General features: G+C 39.1%; 1 protein-coding gene across 2 annotated transcripts in view; it reads left to right on the forward strand.

Moving 5' to 3' along the window:
- Positions 1–1,315: 1,315 nt before the first annotated feature.
- The window catches only part of HTT (huntingtin), an 83,904-nt gene continuing 72,031 nt past the window's right edge, over positions 1,316–13,188 (forward strand). For both annotated transcript variants that reach the window (XM_062638724.1, XM_062638725.1), the window contains exons 1-4: positions 1,316–1,430; positions 7,756–7,839; positions 8,243–8,363; positions 12,019–12,078. In XM_062638724.1, the coding sequence (XP_062494708.1) occupies positions 1,330–1,430; positions 7,756–7,839; positions 8,243–8,363; positions 12,019–12,078 (366 nt within the window). In that variant the 5' untranslated portion in view covers positions 1,316–1,329. The remainder of the gene's footprint in view (positions 1,431–7,755; positions 7,840–8,242; positions 8,364–12,018; positions 12,079–13,188) is intronic.

Consider the following 13,188-nt stretch of genomic DNA (forward strand, 5'->3'; position numbering starts at 1 on the left):
TGGTTGGTGGCTTGTTTAACCTTTTATAAGAGCTTATGCTCTTTTTAATGTGCTTATATTTATTTCCAACTGTGGAGTGGCACAGGCAGTTGTCACACAGTGTATGCAGTATTCCAGCTATGCTGTCATCTTTCTTCATGTATCATTTGCTAAATAAAAAAATTCATGATGGCCCATATGTTCCAGAGAAAACTCTCTGCAAGCTTTAGCATAAAATAATTTGGGAAAATACTTTCTCTACCTTAAAAGCTCAAATTCTGTTACACATTTATAATTAAATAGAGGGTTTGCTCAAAGTTGCATTGCTTTCAGTACTGTAGATAGTTTTACTTTCGGAGGAATGTCTCAAATGGTTCATCTTTTATTAATGGACTAATGAAGTTAACTGGCAAGAGCACTGTTACCTACGCTGACTATTTGCCAGGAAAATGAGCAGTAGGGTAGTTCTTTCATGGCTTACGTTGGCCTGAATACCCAAAGACCGTGACCTTCCCTTCTTTTGTCCATCCTGCACGCAAGAACCAAATTCATATTAAGTCATTACTATGCGTTTATTTTCTTACAAGTCACAGACTCACGAGGAAGGCACCTCTGGAGATCATGCAGTCCAAGCCCCCTGCCAACGCAGGGCCACCTAGAGCAGATTACAGAGGTGGCCCAGAGGTGGCCCAGAGGTGTTCAGGAGGGTTTTGAGTGTCTTCAGACTAGGAGACTCCACAACCTTCCTAGCCAGCCTGTTCCAGTGCTCTGCCACCCTCAACATAAAGAAGTTCTTCCTCATCTTGAAACAAAATTTCTTGTGTTTTAGTCTATGGCCAGTGCTCCTCTTCCTGTCACTGGGTACCACGGAAAAGAATCTGGCACCTCCCCATTTCCTTTACTGGAGCCAATTTCGTATGTTTGTGATACCAGTTGAAGTGCCCTTTCCCACCAGCTATCATTTAAACCGTGTACTGACAACTATGCATAGTAAAACTGGTGGCTGGAGTTGGAAAGTTCACACTACTATTGGTTTAGTTTTAGTTAAGTCTTTTGTAATGGGACCAAGGGTGTAAATACCATACACCGTGTCCGGTGAGTACTGTGTTCAGTACGTGCTCTACGACTGCACAACGTGTGTGCCCGGGATCGCGACGGGAGCGCCGGTTCCGCCGCCAAGGTAAGTGTCCAGCTCCCGCTGCTCCACACGCCAGCCCCAGCAGCGCCTTCGGCGGGACCGCGGGCAAAGGCGCGGGGCAGCAGACTCTGCACCCAGGGCTCCCGCTGACACCCGCTCCCCCGGGTGGTGACACAACGGGCGAAGCAGAGCCCGGCGCGGGCGGAGCGGACATGGCCACCATGGAGAAGCTGATGAAGGCCTTCGAGTCGTTGCGCTCTTTCCAGCAGCAGCAGGGTCCGGCTGCTATCCCTGAGGAGCAGCTCCAGAGACCGTGAGTGACCCGCGCCTGGGGATCGGGAGGGCTCCTAAAACCCTGCAGCGGTGCCCTGTCCTGCTCTGCTCTGCTCTGTTCTGCTCTGCCCTGGGGAGGCCGCCCCTCCAGGCCGCTGGAGACCTGGCAGCCGGAGAGGCGGCCTGCCGGCCGGGCCGGAGGTTCACTCGGGAGTGCTTCCCTGTCCTTGACAGGAGGCTGTTCCTGTGGACGAGTCTGGGAGAGCTGCCTGTTCTCTGCTTAAGTTTGGTCTAGGAGTAACTTTGTGGGCAAGCACATACAGAAACGCAGCAGTATGGGTAGTAAACAGGAGGTACAGTAATGCTGTATGGGTTTCACAGGCTAGTTCTGGGAAGGGAGGCTTTCATTTCAGCTAATACTCTGCCGAAAAAAAAGGTATCTCTGCTTCCCTCTTCCAAGCCTCACTTACAGCATTAAGCCTTACAAAGGTAAAGTCTGAGCTTTGATGCATCTGGGGGGAATTGATGTGTATGTCTGTTTATGACAAACTTCATTTAAAGTCTAATAAGTTGTGTAGAGATTTAAAGAGGAATTAGTTTGTTGGTTTCTTAAGCAGTAGGGACAAACAGATCACATTCACGAGGGATTCGGGTTTCCCCTTAGTGGGAATTGCTGGAGGACAAGGAACTGTTCAGGACCACAGTGCTGCCCTGGCGTTTACCTCCCCTAAAAATAACTTCTGTCGAGCAGGTGAACAAAGATTTGTACAGGATAAATACATGAGTCATACTGTTGCTTTTCCTCTGGCTATTGGGGAGACAGGAGAAGCAGAAGGGCTGAGGACCAGGTAACTTCTAAATTGGCAGTTTCATAGTGTTTTGACAGAGGATGCTGAGCAGTGGAGCTGGGCTCATGGCCACCTGCTCCCACAGTAGATTGTGATACAGATGCCAAGTAAATTGTGATGGTTGATACTGTTTGGAGAGTGTTGTCTCAAACAATCTCAGTGCATGTTTTTGGGGCATAATAGATGGAAAAGAATCATCTTTGAGCTAATTGTTTTTAGATGCCTTGTTGGTCTGCAGGGACGAATTGCTCTGTTACGTGCAGTTTTTTTGTGCTAGTACTTCAGGTGATATGACAGGGCTTTGAGCAGTCTGGCCTAGTGTGAGGTGTCCTTGCCTGTGGCAGGAGGTTGGAACTAAATGATCTTAAAGTCCTTTCCAAGCCAAACTGTTCCATGATTCTGTCTATTTTCAATATTTGCTATATGTAATCGAAAAGAGAAAACCAAAGCAGCCTGTCTAGAAAGTTGCTGCTGAGATAGATCATGGTCTTTCAAGAGAAAGTCCTGACAGTTACTTGTCATGTTTGATGAGGGATGTCAGGCTTGGTTTGGGGGTCTGAATTTATGCCTGCTCTACTCAAAATATTAAAAATTTAGGGTTGTAGTTGTCCTTGTTGACTTTGCTTCATATTTAAAAATAGGCTATGTATTTTCAGAAAGCTGGTGGTGCATGCCCCCAGGAGCTGTACAAATTCAGTAACAGCACTAAGCCTCATAAAAGCTTATGAGAGGGTATTGTGGCAGTCTTTGCTGAACTTTCCCCAACTTTTAATGAAATACCAGGTGGCATCATGAGCATAATTCACGATACTGTCTGCTTCTGATTGAAATGGACTGGAAAGGAAAATTGTTGCTGTGTTTTCTGTGTGTTTGGGAGAGGTGTTCATCTTCTTTATGTTTCTGTACAAATAGCACTTAAATATCTTGTAGTTCTGAGTGGTCACTTGCTGTCATTCTACTTATTGTTACAAGCTTACCTGTCCATAATGAAAGAATAAATTAGTTGGTAAATAGCATAAAATGCTACTGGTTTGATCATTGTTTCATTGCATAGCAGTTTGACATTGTCCACTGGATCCAAGTAGTCCTATCACCTAAACTGGACTAGTGAGAAGCTGTTCCTCAAATTCTAGAGTAATCTCATTGTTACAGCTGGTGGATGACGTTTTTGTTGGACTTTTTTTCTATTGTAAAAGTTAAACTAGCATTAACTACCCACTGCTACTTCTTTTCCTCCCCAAATGAGCTACCTTAAATTACAACAAAATATCACCTCTACATGAATAATAATAATAAATACCTGTTGGAGTAGGCAAAAATGGCCTTTTAAGTATTTTTCGTAGAAAGTGAGTGTTCTATCTCTGGTTAGTGGATAAGTCCTACTAAGGACTGTTTGTCTCCTGCTATGAAATCTTTTATGATCACAGAGATTGGGGTAGAGAAAGTACTTCATTGTAACACAACTTCTGAACTCCTGCTAAAGCTGATATCCTGTCTTTACTATTTTAAATCAAAATATTAATTGAATTCAAGCTTTTACCAAGAAGGTAAGAGCTTTTTCTGTTCTGAGAGATTTTAATCAGCAATAATCACAGTCAGACCTCAGTTTCTGGCCCTCTTATCTCTTGCTGTTTTTTTTTTTTTCTTTGATGAAAACTTAGGTTGAGCTATCTGTCATCATATTTCTTCTATACCCTTCTACCAAGGCACCTTATTTTCTTCCATCTCTGTTTTTAGTCTTTTCAGACTCTTAAGGTTTGCTTGGAGTTGGGCATTTTGGATTACAAAGCTCCCATTAACTTAAAATTGGATTAGTATGATGTAAAAATTCAGAGTTTACTCAGTGAAACTAAAAAGCAGATGGACCATCACACATCATCCTATATGTTATGTTTTATTCATTTTGCCTCTTAGCAGTGGGCTGAGAGAATGACTTGCTGAAGTTTCTTCTGGATAAATTATTTAGCTTTGACTGGATTAATCCAAAAGTGGATTTGTCACCTTTTCTCCTGTCAACTTGTTCTAATAGTCTATTACTGTAATAATTTTTAATTGGGCCCTATTTTGACTTCTTGCATTTGATTCTAACCATTACATTTACAGTAAAAGGTGCTGCAAGAGCCAGAGTGCTTTACAGCAAGATGCATTTTTCTATACTCATGGGTTTTTCTGATTTTTTTTTTTTTTTAATTTTTTTTATGTTGTCGTGAAGCTATGGTTGTAGATTGGTTCCATCAGTGCTATATGTAGAGGTATGATGAATTTTTTGCTTAACTGAAGACCACATGAACTGCATGGATGTTACATATTGCCCTGCCTGTCAGTGGTGGTCCATAGGTAGTTTTGGAGTTCATTTCTAGGGTGTGTGGTAGACCTGTTAACTTGACTGTCCAGCACTGCCTGCGTCACTACACATTGCCTGAAGTTATTGTCATCTTTGGGCTGAGTTTATTTGTTGATCCACTCATGTTTCTTTTTATTGTTACTATTATTATATTAATATATATATTATAATATATAATAGTAATTGTAATATTACTAATATTTTCAGTTTTCCATTACTTTTCTCTAGGTTAATGTCAAGCCATTTGGCTTGGCCCTTTTCCTTTCCTTTTTTGCTTTTTGGCTTTGGAGCTTCTGTATTCTTTTTATATATCCTTAATTCCAAGGCCTAATAAAAATTGGCATCAGTGGGTTGCATCCCTTTGTAACCACCTCATCAGGACTTAGGAGTGTGAAACTCTGTTCTTGCTGGTTTTCTTGTTTATTAATACCCTTGGCTAGAGATTGTAGAAGTATGCAGAAGATTAAACTCATCTGCGTGTGAGATGAAGCTTTCCTGTAGCTAACTGCTGCTTCCAGTATCTCCTGCCTTCTGTTATTCATCAAACTGAAATGACCTTACACTTGGGGCTTAGCTACTTCAGCTCTCTTCTAAGAAATGTGTGATGCTGTTGTTGTCCCATGGGTATGCTCATCAGCAGTTTGCCCGAAGGCTTCATAACACTTCTGAGTAGAGCTTTTCTTTTTTAAATAAAAAATCATGTGTTCTATCTCTAGATACTTTTCTGTGATCGTTCTGCCTCTGTAGGCACAGAAAATGTGTGTGCACACAATGTACACTAACTGTTTGCCTTCCACATTTTCTTTCATTTCTTGAAAAGCTGTTCTTTTGGGAAGTCGAATAACAAAATGGCAGATGAAAGTTTGGTTTCGTGTTTGTTATTCTTTCCCTTTGGATATTAACTCATAGTCCTCACTTCTGGTTTCTGTTATTTCAGTGTAAATGGTAACTTGTTACCTACATGCAATCCTTGCATTTTTTCGCATTAAGTTTTCTCTAGTCAGCCCTTTTTTAAGTCACTTATTTCAGTGAGGTGATAGATTCAGCATTAAATGAGCTCTCTGTTTACAGAAATCTGCCAGAGAGATTGATCTGTACTAGTCTGAGTGCTATTGAACACTGCTGTCGTCTTGCTTGGGGCTCTGCTATGGGTAGATAATAAAGAATGTTAGTTTGAAAGCAGTTGCATTCAGTAGTATTTTTAATGTGTTTTATGTCTGAAGTCATGACCTTATGGGCAAGTTCCAATGTGTCTGTTCTGTTATTGGGGTGAATGTGTACTGAAAATTATGCTCAAAAGAGATGTAGGCAATGCTAGATAAAATTATCATACAAGTTAAAATTACTCAGTTTTTTTGGTGCCTTTTCACATCAACAGTGCTCAAGTTGCACTTAGGAGGTTGGACATTTTAGGAAATATTTGCTGTTTTGTTAGAGGTGATCTGAAAGTGCTGTTAAAGACTCTCTGGTGCTTTTTCAAGATGGAGAGGACATTTGTATTTGATCTAATTCAGATTGGCTACTTGTATTGTGTCAGTTGCTTATGAACACAAGCCAAAGAAGAAATCCTCTTTGGGGAGCACTGATGCTTGCTTAAAGTACTGCCAGATTATGATGGAAGAAATGGTTTTGTTCAGAGCTATTCCTTTAACTTCTAAAAAGGGAAAGAATTTCTGGAGTGAGATGAGAGGATCCTTGGGAGGAAAACTGAAGTTTAGGAGGAAACACTTTCCAGTTCCCCGCTTCCAACCTGATGGAAGAAAAGGGGCAGGGGTACTTGCAAAGAATGACTTTTTTTTTCAAAGATACTGTTATTTGAGCTAAAGCTCTTAAATATTCAAATATTAAAGCTTAAGTCTTCAAAGCATTGAGTAGCTTTATTTAATGTGCTTATTGGCTACTTGCTTTTGGTCCTTAATGTTGTTCATGTAACTCAAGGCTGTTCATGTAAGTTTTCCAACTTCTAGTTCAGAAACACTGGTTTTCCTTTTGAAGGTTTTACCATTGTTCACTAAGACGGAAAATTAAATGCTAAAAATACAGATGATCAGTTTTCACTTGAAAAACAAAAGGGAAGATTGTCAGTGAAGGAGCAGCTACCTCCTTGTTGTGAAACAGACCCAGGAGAGGTGCCTTTGGGTGTGTAGGACCTGTATTACTACTGGTTAATTATTTAAAAGCAACATCTGCTTTCCTAGAGGTGATTCAGTGTCAGTAAAGTTGAGAGTAGGAGACGCTGCATACACTGAAGTATAATTGCAATGTCATACTTGTGAATCTCTTTTTTTTTTTTTTCCAGTTCCTTTGTTGGGGTTGGAGCAGAAAAGAAGCTTCTGTTTTAGACATGGCTGTAAAGGGTTGTAGGAGCTTGTCATTACATTGAAGTGAATGTTAAATTTTGCTAAGTAGGAGCTTTTTATATTGTGCTCTGCATCACTTGTAGATACACATTCTTCTGTGAATTTTATTCTCTTCATTTTATGCTCATTTGCTATGAGTTGACTGAGCTTGACCTTTGCTGGACTATACCAAGTGTTACTATAGGAATATTATTCTTGTTGGACATACACTGTGCCAAGAGCTTTGCTACATTTATAATTACAAAACTACTTGGAGGAATGTGGCATATGATAGAATTGCAGTTCAGATACAGAATGGTTGACTAAGTAGAACTCTAAGTTTCAAGAACTCGCCAGACCAAAAAAAAAAATCTCAGGTGTTATGTGTGAGGAAGGTCATCTTAAAGTTGGTATTTTTAATCTCAAGAGTTGTTCTCATGGCTTATTTTCCCCAACCTTTTTCTTTCTATTTGTTTATTTTAGCTTTGTTCTAAGTGCTTCTCTTTTTCCTTCCTTTTCTGTGGACTCCATTCTTCAGTTTTGTTTCCCCAAATATTTCTTCACTCAAAGTTATGGAATTGATACAGTACTCCCTGTTCATTCTTTTCCCACTTTGTATCCTTCCCTTTGCTTGTGTGCCTGCATGCTCTCAGCAGCAGTTAGTATATGAAGTGCTGGGACTACGCTTAGTTGGTATAGGGCTGTTTATATAATGACCAGAAGAGTGCATGTTATTCTTGTATAACCATTAGACACTACTCTAGCAGATGTTTAACTGGTCTCTGCTCACTGTTCAAGTCTGATCTCAGACTCATTATCATTGTCTTCTTTTAGAAAGAAAGAACTTTCAACTACCAAGAAAGATCGAGTAAATCATTGCCTAACAATATGTGAAAACATAGTTGCTCAGTCTTTAAGGTAAGATTATGTCTTAATTGCATCAATACAAATAGCTGCTTTGGAGTGTTAGTTATTTGGGGGCTTCCTGGTAATTGCTGATTTAAAATGTTCAACTTCTATTTCAAACTGGAATAGCACAATTTCTTTTTACCAACCCAAAGTAATTTTGTTTAAGCATTGGTATTCTTCTATCTCAGCCAAACTAAGGCACAGAGGTCAGATACCTTGCCAGATCATGTAGGAAAGAGCAGGTAAATGATATCCCAATTTCTAATGAAGTGCTTCAATCCAATGAAAGTCTTCTCTGTGTAATTACGTATAATGTATGTATAGTTGGATTATGATCCCCCCTCAAAAATAGCATTTGTATTCTATTTTTCATAATGCACACTGTAATTTTTCTAATGTTTTGTTTATTTAGAAATTCTCCAGAATTTCAGAAGCTGCTGGGGATTGCTATGGAACTCTTTCTGCTCTGCAGTGAGGATGCGGAATCTGATGTCCGGATGGTTGCTGATGAATGCCTTAATAAAGTTATTAAAGTGAGAACTTCTATATACTGTACTGCCAGGTTTTACCTCTTCTTGATGCAGTGTCCTGTATTAATTCAGCCTGATGTTCTTATAGTTGCTACTCTGACTGTTAACAGTGTCTTATAATGTAAGAGGTTAAGCAAGCTTTTCTATTAAATTCTATGTGCACTCTTAGGAGAGCTTTTTATATCCAGATTAAGCTATTTTAACTTGTTTCCTGCCATTCATCACTCTTTGCTTCAGTTGTTCATTAACTTTATTCTCTTCTAGTTAACCAGAACAAGAGCATGGGCTTGTCTAAAATCATCTTGGTTTATAGGAGGAATACTCTGGTAATGTTCTGTAAACATAAAGGTACTTAACAGGAAAGGTACAAGTATTATTAAAAAGCTGGCTAAAGGATGTAGCGGCTTTTCATTCCAAACTAGTAGTATGCTGTAATTCAGGTAGTGTGATTTGCTTAGCTTTGGAGGGTGGAGCTTTTAGGCAGCAATCAGGATAAATACAGTGTTCTGGATAGTGTTCATTACCCTACTGTGATCCAGAATGAAGGGCTTGTTGGAGAACAGTAGGTGGGCATTCATATGAGGTCAGGCAAGGTCTAAATTGTGATTCAGAGTCTCTTAAAATGAACCTTCTGAGTCACTGTTGTGAGCTGCTACTGCCAGGATGGGTTTACCTTCACCTACCATTTTTCTTTTCCTGTTTTCTGCAATACTTGACCTGCATGATGAATCTAGTTGATGCAAAGTTCAAGCGCTTTAGAAAAATGCAAATAATATTCCTTAGCATGAAGGGGTGTGCAGAAGCAAGCAAACAAAATGTTGGGATTTTTTTCTTTTTGCTGTAGGGATTTCTCTCAGTTAAGTTTTATTTGCAGCTTTCTGAATGAATTAAGTTTGGGGAGTTGAGCTTGTAGCTGAAAGTTGTATGGAGAAAGCTTACTGGTAATGAAGTATATTCCACAAAGATGGGGAATAAGGAAGTGCAAGTGTTTCCTGTTTTTTTTTTTTTTTTTGCCATGTAGCACTTTGATCTATTCATTCTGATTTAAATGTTTTCCTATTTGCAGAAGTTTAGCACTCTATGAATTGCATACACCATTATGTAACTTAATTTACTTTAAAAGATGCTCTGAAACTATTCTAAAGAATGTAAGCTTCCTTCTTTCTTTTCAGCAAACTCTTCTGTAGGCCTGATATAAAACTCTTTAACTCGCTGATCTATTTCATATTGTTTTCTGGCATGCTTCAAGATCACTTGAACAACCTTAATTTTTTTCTTTCAAATCTTTGAATGGTACTCTTTTGTTTTTAAGATTACAGTGGTTTTTAAATGATGGAATCTTCCGTAAGTTGTTAAGCTTGCCAGTTGGTCCCAGCTGTGAAGTTGGTAGTAGTTACGATGTTCCAACCACATATATGTATCTGACTGTTAACAAAGCTGGTCATAATCTGTATTCTGTTTCTATGTTTTATGCTGTGTGGAAGCAACCTCGTCTTTAGGCAGATGCTCTCTCGTGTATAAATCCAGAGACAAAAAGATACACAGTTTTATTTTTGGTCATGCAAGTAGCAGCAGTGCTGCTTATGATGAGTGGAACAGAAGCATCAGGCTCCTAAACTTGCATGTTAGTCAATGCTCAGCTTTTTTAGTACCTCAGGCATTTTAGAGACCAATTCTGTTGCCAAAAGTTGCTTTATGTTTTCTCTTTAAATGTAAGAATATACATGTAAGCATTACTTGTGTAACTGTGTGTCTGTCTGGAGTTTATGCTCATTAAAATAATAAAAATGCAAACACTTGTATAGGCAAGGCTGTAAACTAAAATAGAAAGTACGTTTAGATAAAGACTCTGTAGGTCATCTTTAAATGTAATTTACCCATCAGAACCTGACAGACAGCTAAATGGCTCAAAGTTTAAATAGCTTTGGTGATAACTTTATTTAAAAGAAAAAATACCAAATTGGGAATTAACCAGGTTTCTGCAGTTAAGATGTTGCCCAAACTGTCTTGTTTCTGAAACTGAGATATAGTGTTGTAGTATTCTGTGTGATAATGATATTGGTGGGACTGTTCACACAGATTGGTGTACAGTTGGTCTCAGTAATTGGGTTTTATTATTTGTAGTAATTTAGAGTTGTCATTCCAGTTGGAAAACACTACAAGCGTAGTCTTTTTAGATTCTAGCCTGCTAAAAATATAGGTATAAACTAGTAAAAAGGGTTGCTCCAGTTGAGTGTGTTACAAGGACAGCTTACCCTTGAAGTCAAATAGTAGCTCAAGCCTTTTTGTGTCACTTGGTATACTTGCGTACAAGTACGGTGAACACATAAAGTCACTAAGTTTTGTGAAGTGAGATTTACCTACTGTCATCTCAGCACTTGCACTTAATAGTAGGGGTGCTTGTGGCAACATAAAACTATAAAACAGGTAAGATTTTTCTGGGGATGGTAATACCAATTTGTTATAATGACTGATATAACTGAGGGGAATACAGTTTTAGGCTAGGAGAACTATGGTCTGGAGGAGCCACAGGCACTTTACTGACCATGCTGAAACAGTTGTGGCCTCTACATCAGTATGCGCCATGTAAGATTCTGCAGTCAGTATGAGTAAGCCTGTGTAGATGTGATCTTAATGGTTGGTGGTCAAGAAGGCAGATGAAAAATTAAAAAAAAATATTGGGCAAGGAATAAAGAATGAAATACTGAACACGATAGCACTGTATTAATCCCCAGTGTAGGTACTTGCACATTGTATGAAGCTCTCTTTTTTTCTTAGGAAGTGTTGATGGAAATGTTCATAAATAGTATGTGTTAGGAAGACTATAGAAGAGAGAGAGTAATCATAGCATACAAAATACTCCAGAGGGAGGGATTACATGTAGCAGAACTATTTTCATATTTTTTCTCTTCTCTGCTGCTTTAAAGATGGAGGGAGAATTAATGAGTAGAAGTGAACAGAAAATTACTACTTCTCAGCACTTACTTTCATTTCTCAAACCCTACGTCTTAGCCAGACTGCAGGTTCAAACTACAGTGTATGCTCTCTCACAGTATGCTTGATTAAATCCTGGGATGCAATACTTCCGGTGTCCAGCGCACCCTGTGGTAGGTAATACATGGAGGCAGAAAACAGGCTGATTCAAGAAAGAAGGGTTTTTCAAGGGCTGTTAAAGGTAACAGTACAAATGCAGCCTCAGTTTGAGAAGTAGTAGGAGGCTACTTGATGGTGGGGATGTATAGCAGGGAATACCTCTTGCTGTTTGTGAATACTATTTTTGTGTTTTAATATTCTATTCATGAGTATCTATTCCTGGAGACTGCCAGAAAGCGCATTAGGTTGGCTCTGCTTGTAGTCTGATCCCATATGGCCTTTTTTAGGTAGAATGGGTAAAGCAGTTAATATTAACTGCAAGTAACTGTTAAGAGTTTGTGGAATTTGTCTGTGTTTCTATTTTATGTTTGTGTGAAAGATAAAGGCATCTTTCTTAAATATTTAGCACTTTTCTGCTTATACATCCAAAAAATACAGGGGCAGTTAGATGGTTCTGTGCTTTTTTTTTTTTTTTCCTAGAAGTTGTTTTATTGCAAGTGTAACATTGTTCCTGTAAAGTGCCTTCTCTCTGATAACAGTATGTTCTCAATGCATTTTATTGCAGGCTTTGATGGATTCCAATCTTCCTAGGTTACAATTAGAACTGTATAAAGAGATTAAAAAGGTGAGTTTCTTTCCTGTCCGTCTGAAGTATGGTATTTAGTAGCTGGTTTAGTATATTGGAATGTGATTAAATCATGTATGTCTTTTAAGATCAAGGTCAGAGCTTCACTTTGGAAGGATTTGTGACTGTTTACAGTATTAATTTACCCAGTTCCTTGCTATTGGTTTCATTGTTTAGATTTAACCACTCCTGAAAGCTTATCTGGCAGAAAATGTGTGAGCATTTGGTGTGAGCAGCAGTCTGAGTTAACCTTCATGATTCTGCACTCAAAAGAATAAGGCATATTTATGATGTTTGCTCCACTGACTGAGCTGGAAAGAATAACTTCAAGCTAAAAGGTGGTGAAAAGTAGGTAGAGGACAGTGACATTCTTAATTTGACATAACTTCTTGGAGGAATCATTTGATCAAGACCTGAAGTGACCTGATACAAGTTTTAACTACTTTGTGAATGTGTGATGTGTGCTTACAGCTCTTGTAAGAAGCATAGGTAAAAACACTGGAGCATGGGTTTTTGCATCGAAAGTCACAATTTAGTTTTGTCCATAGGAAGAATTCTAGTAACAGCCTTTTTGACGTATATGACTACAAAAGACAAGTGCTGTGTTCAGGACAGCATCACTGAAATCATGTCTCTTGCATCCTTAAATGTATAGCAAGGCTTGTATAAAGAGAAAATATGTATGTTGTCAGACAGTAATGCTGTTGCTTTTTGTATGTATTTCTTTGGGAATGAGAGAACTCTAGAAAATCAAATAAATAACAAAATCAATGGGATAGCTTTTCTTCTGTTAGATGTGGACTACTTGTAGGCCCTGTATGATTATCTTTATTGTGTTACCTCAGTGTTATACAAGATTTCTGAGGCTATAGGAGCACACATCTAGCTAATCAGGGACTCTACACTGAAAGGGACAGAAGCACTCGTCTGCTGGCCAGACCCCATCTCAAGGGAGGTGTGTTGCCTACTAGGGGCACAAATCGGGGATGTGGCAGAGAGGCTGCCTGCTCTAGTTAAGTCCCACAGACTATTACCCACTCCTGGTGATACAGGTGGGTGCAGGGGTATAGATAGTAGTAGCCTGAGGAACATAAAGAAGGACTACAGAGC

This window comes from Pezoporus occidentalis, unplaced genomic scaffold (genome assembly GCF_034315485.1).
Source record: "Pezoporus occidentalis ecotype Australia unplaced genomic scaffold, CSIRO_AGI_Poc_V1 ctg58, whole genome shotgun sequence".
NCBI classification, from domain to species: Eukaryota; Metazoa; Chordata; class Aves; order Psittaciformes; family Psittacidae; genus Pezoporus; species Pezoporus occidentalis.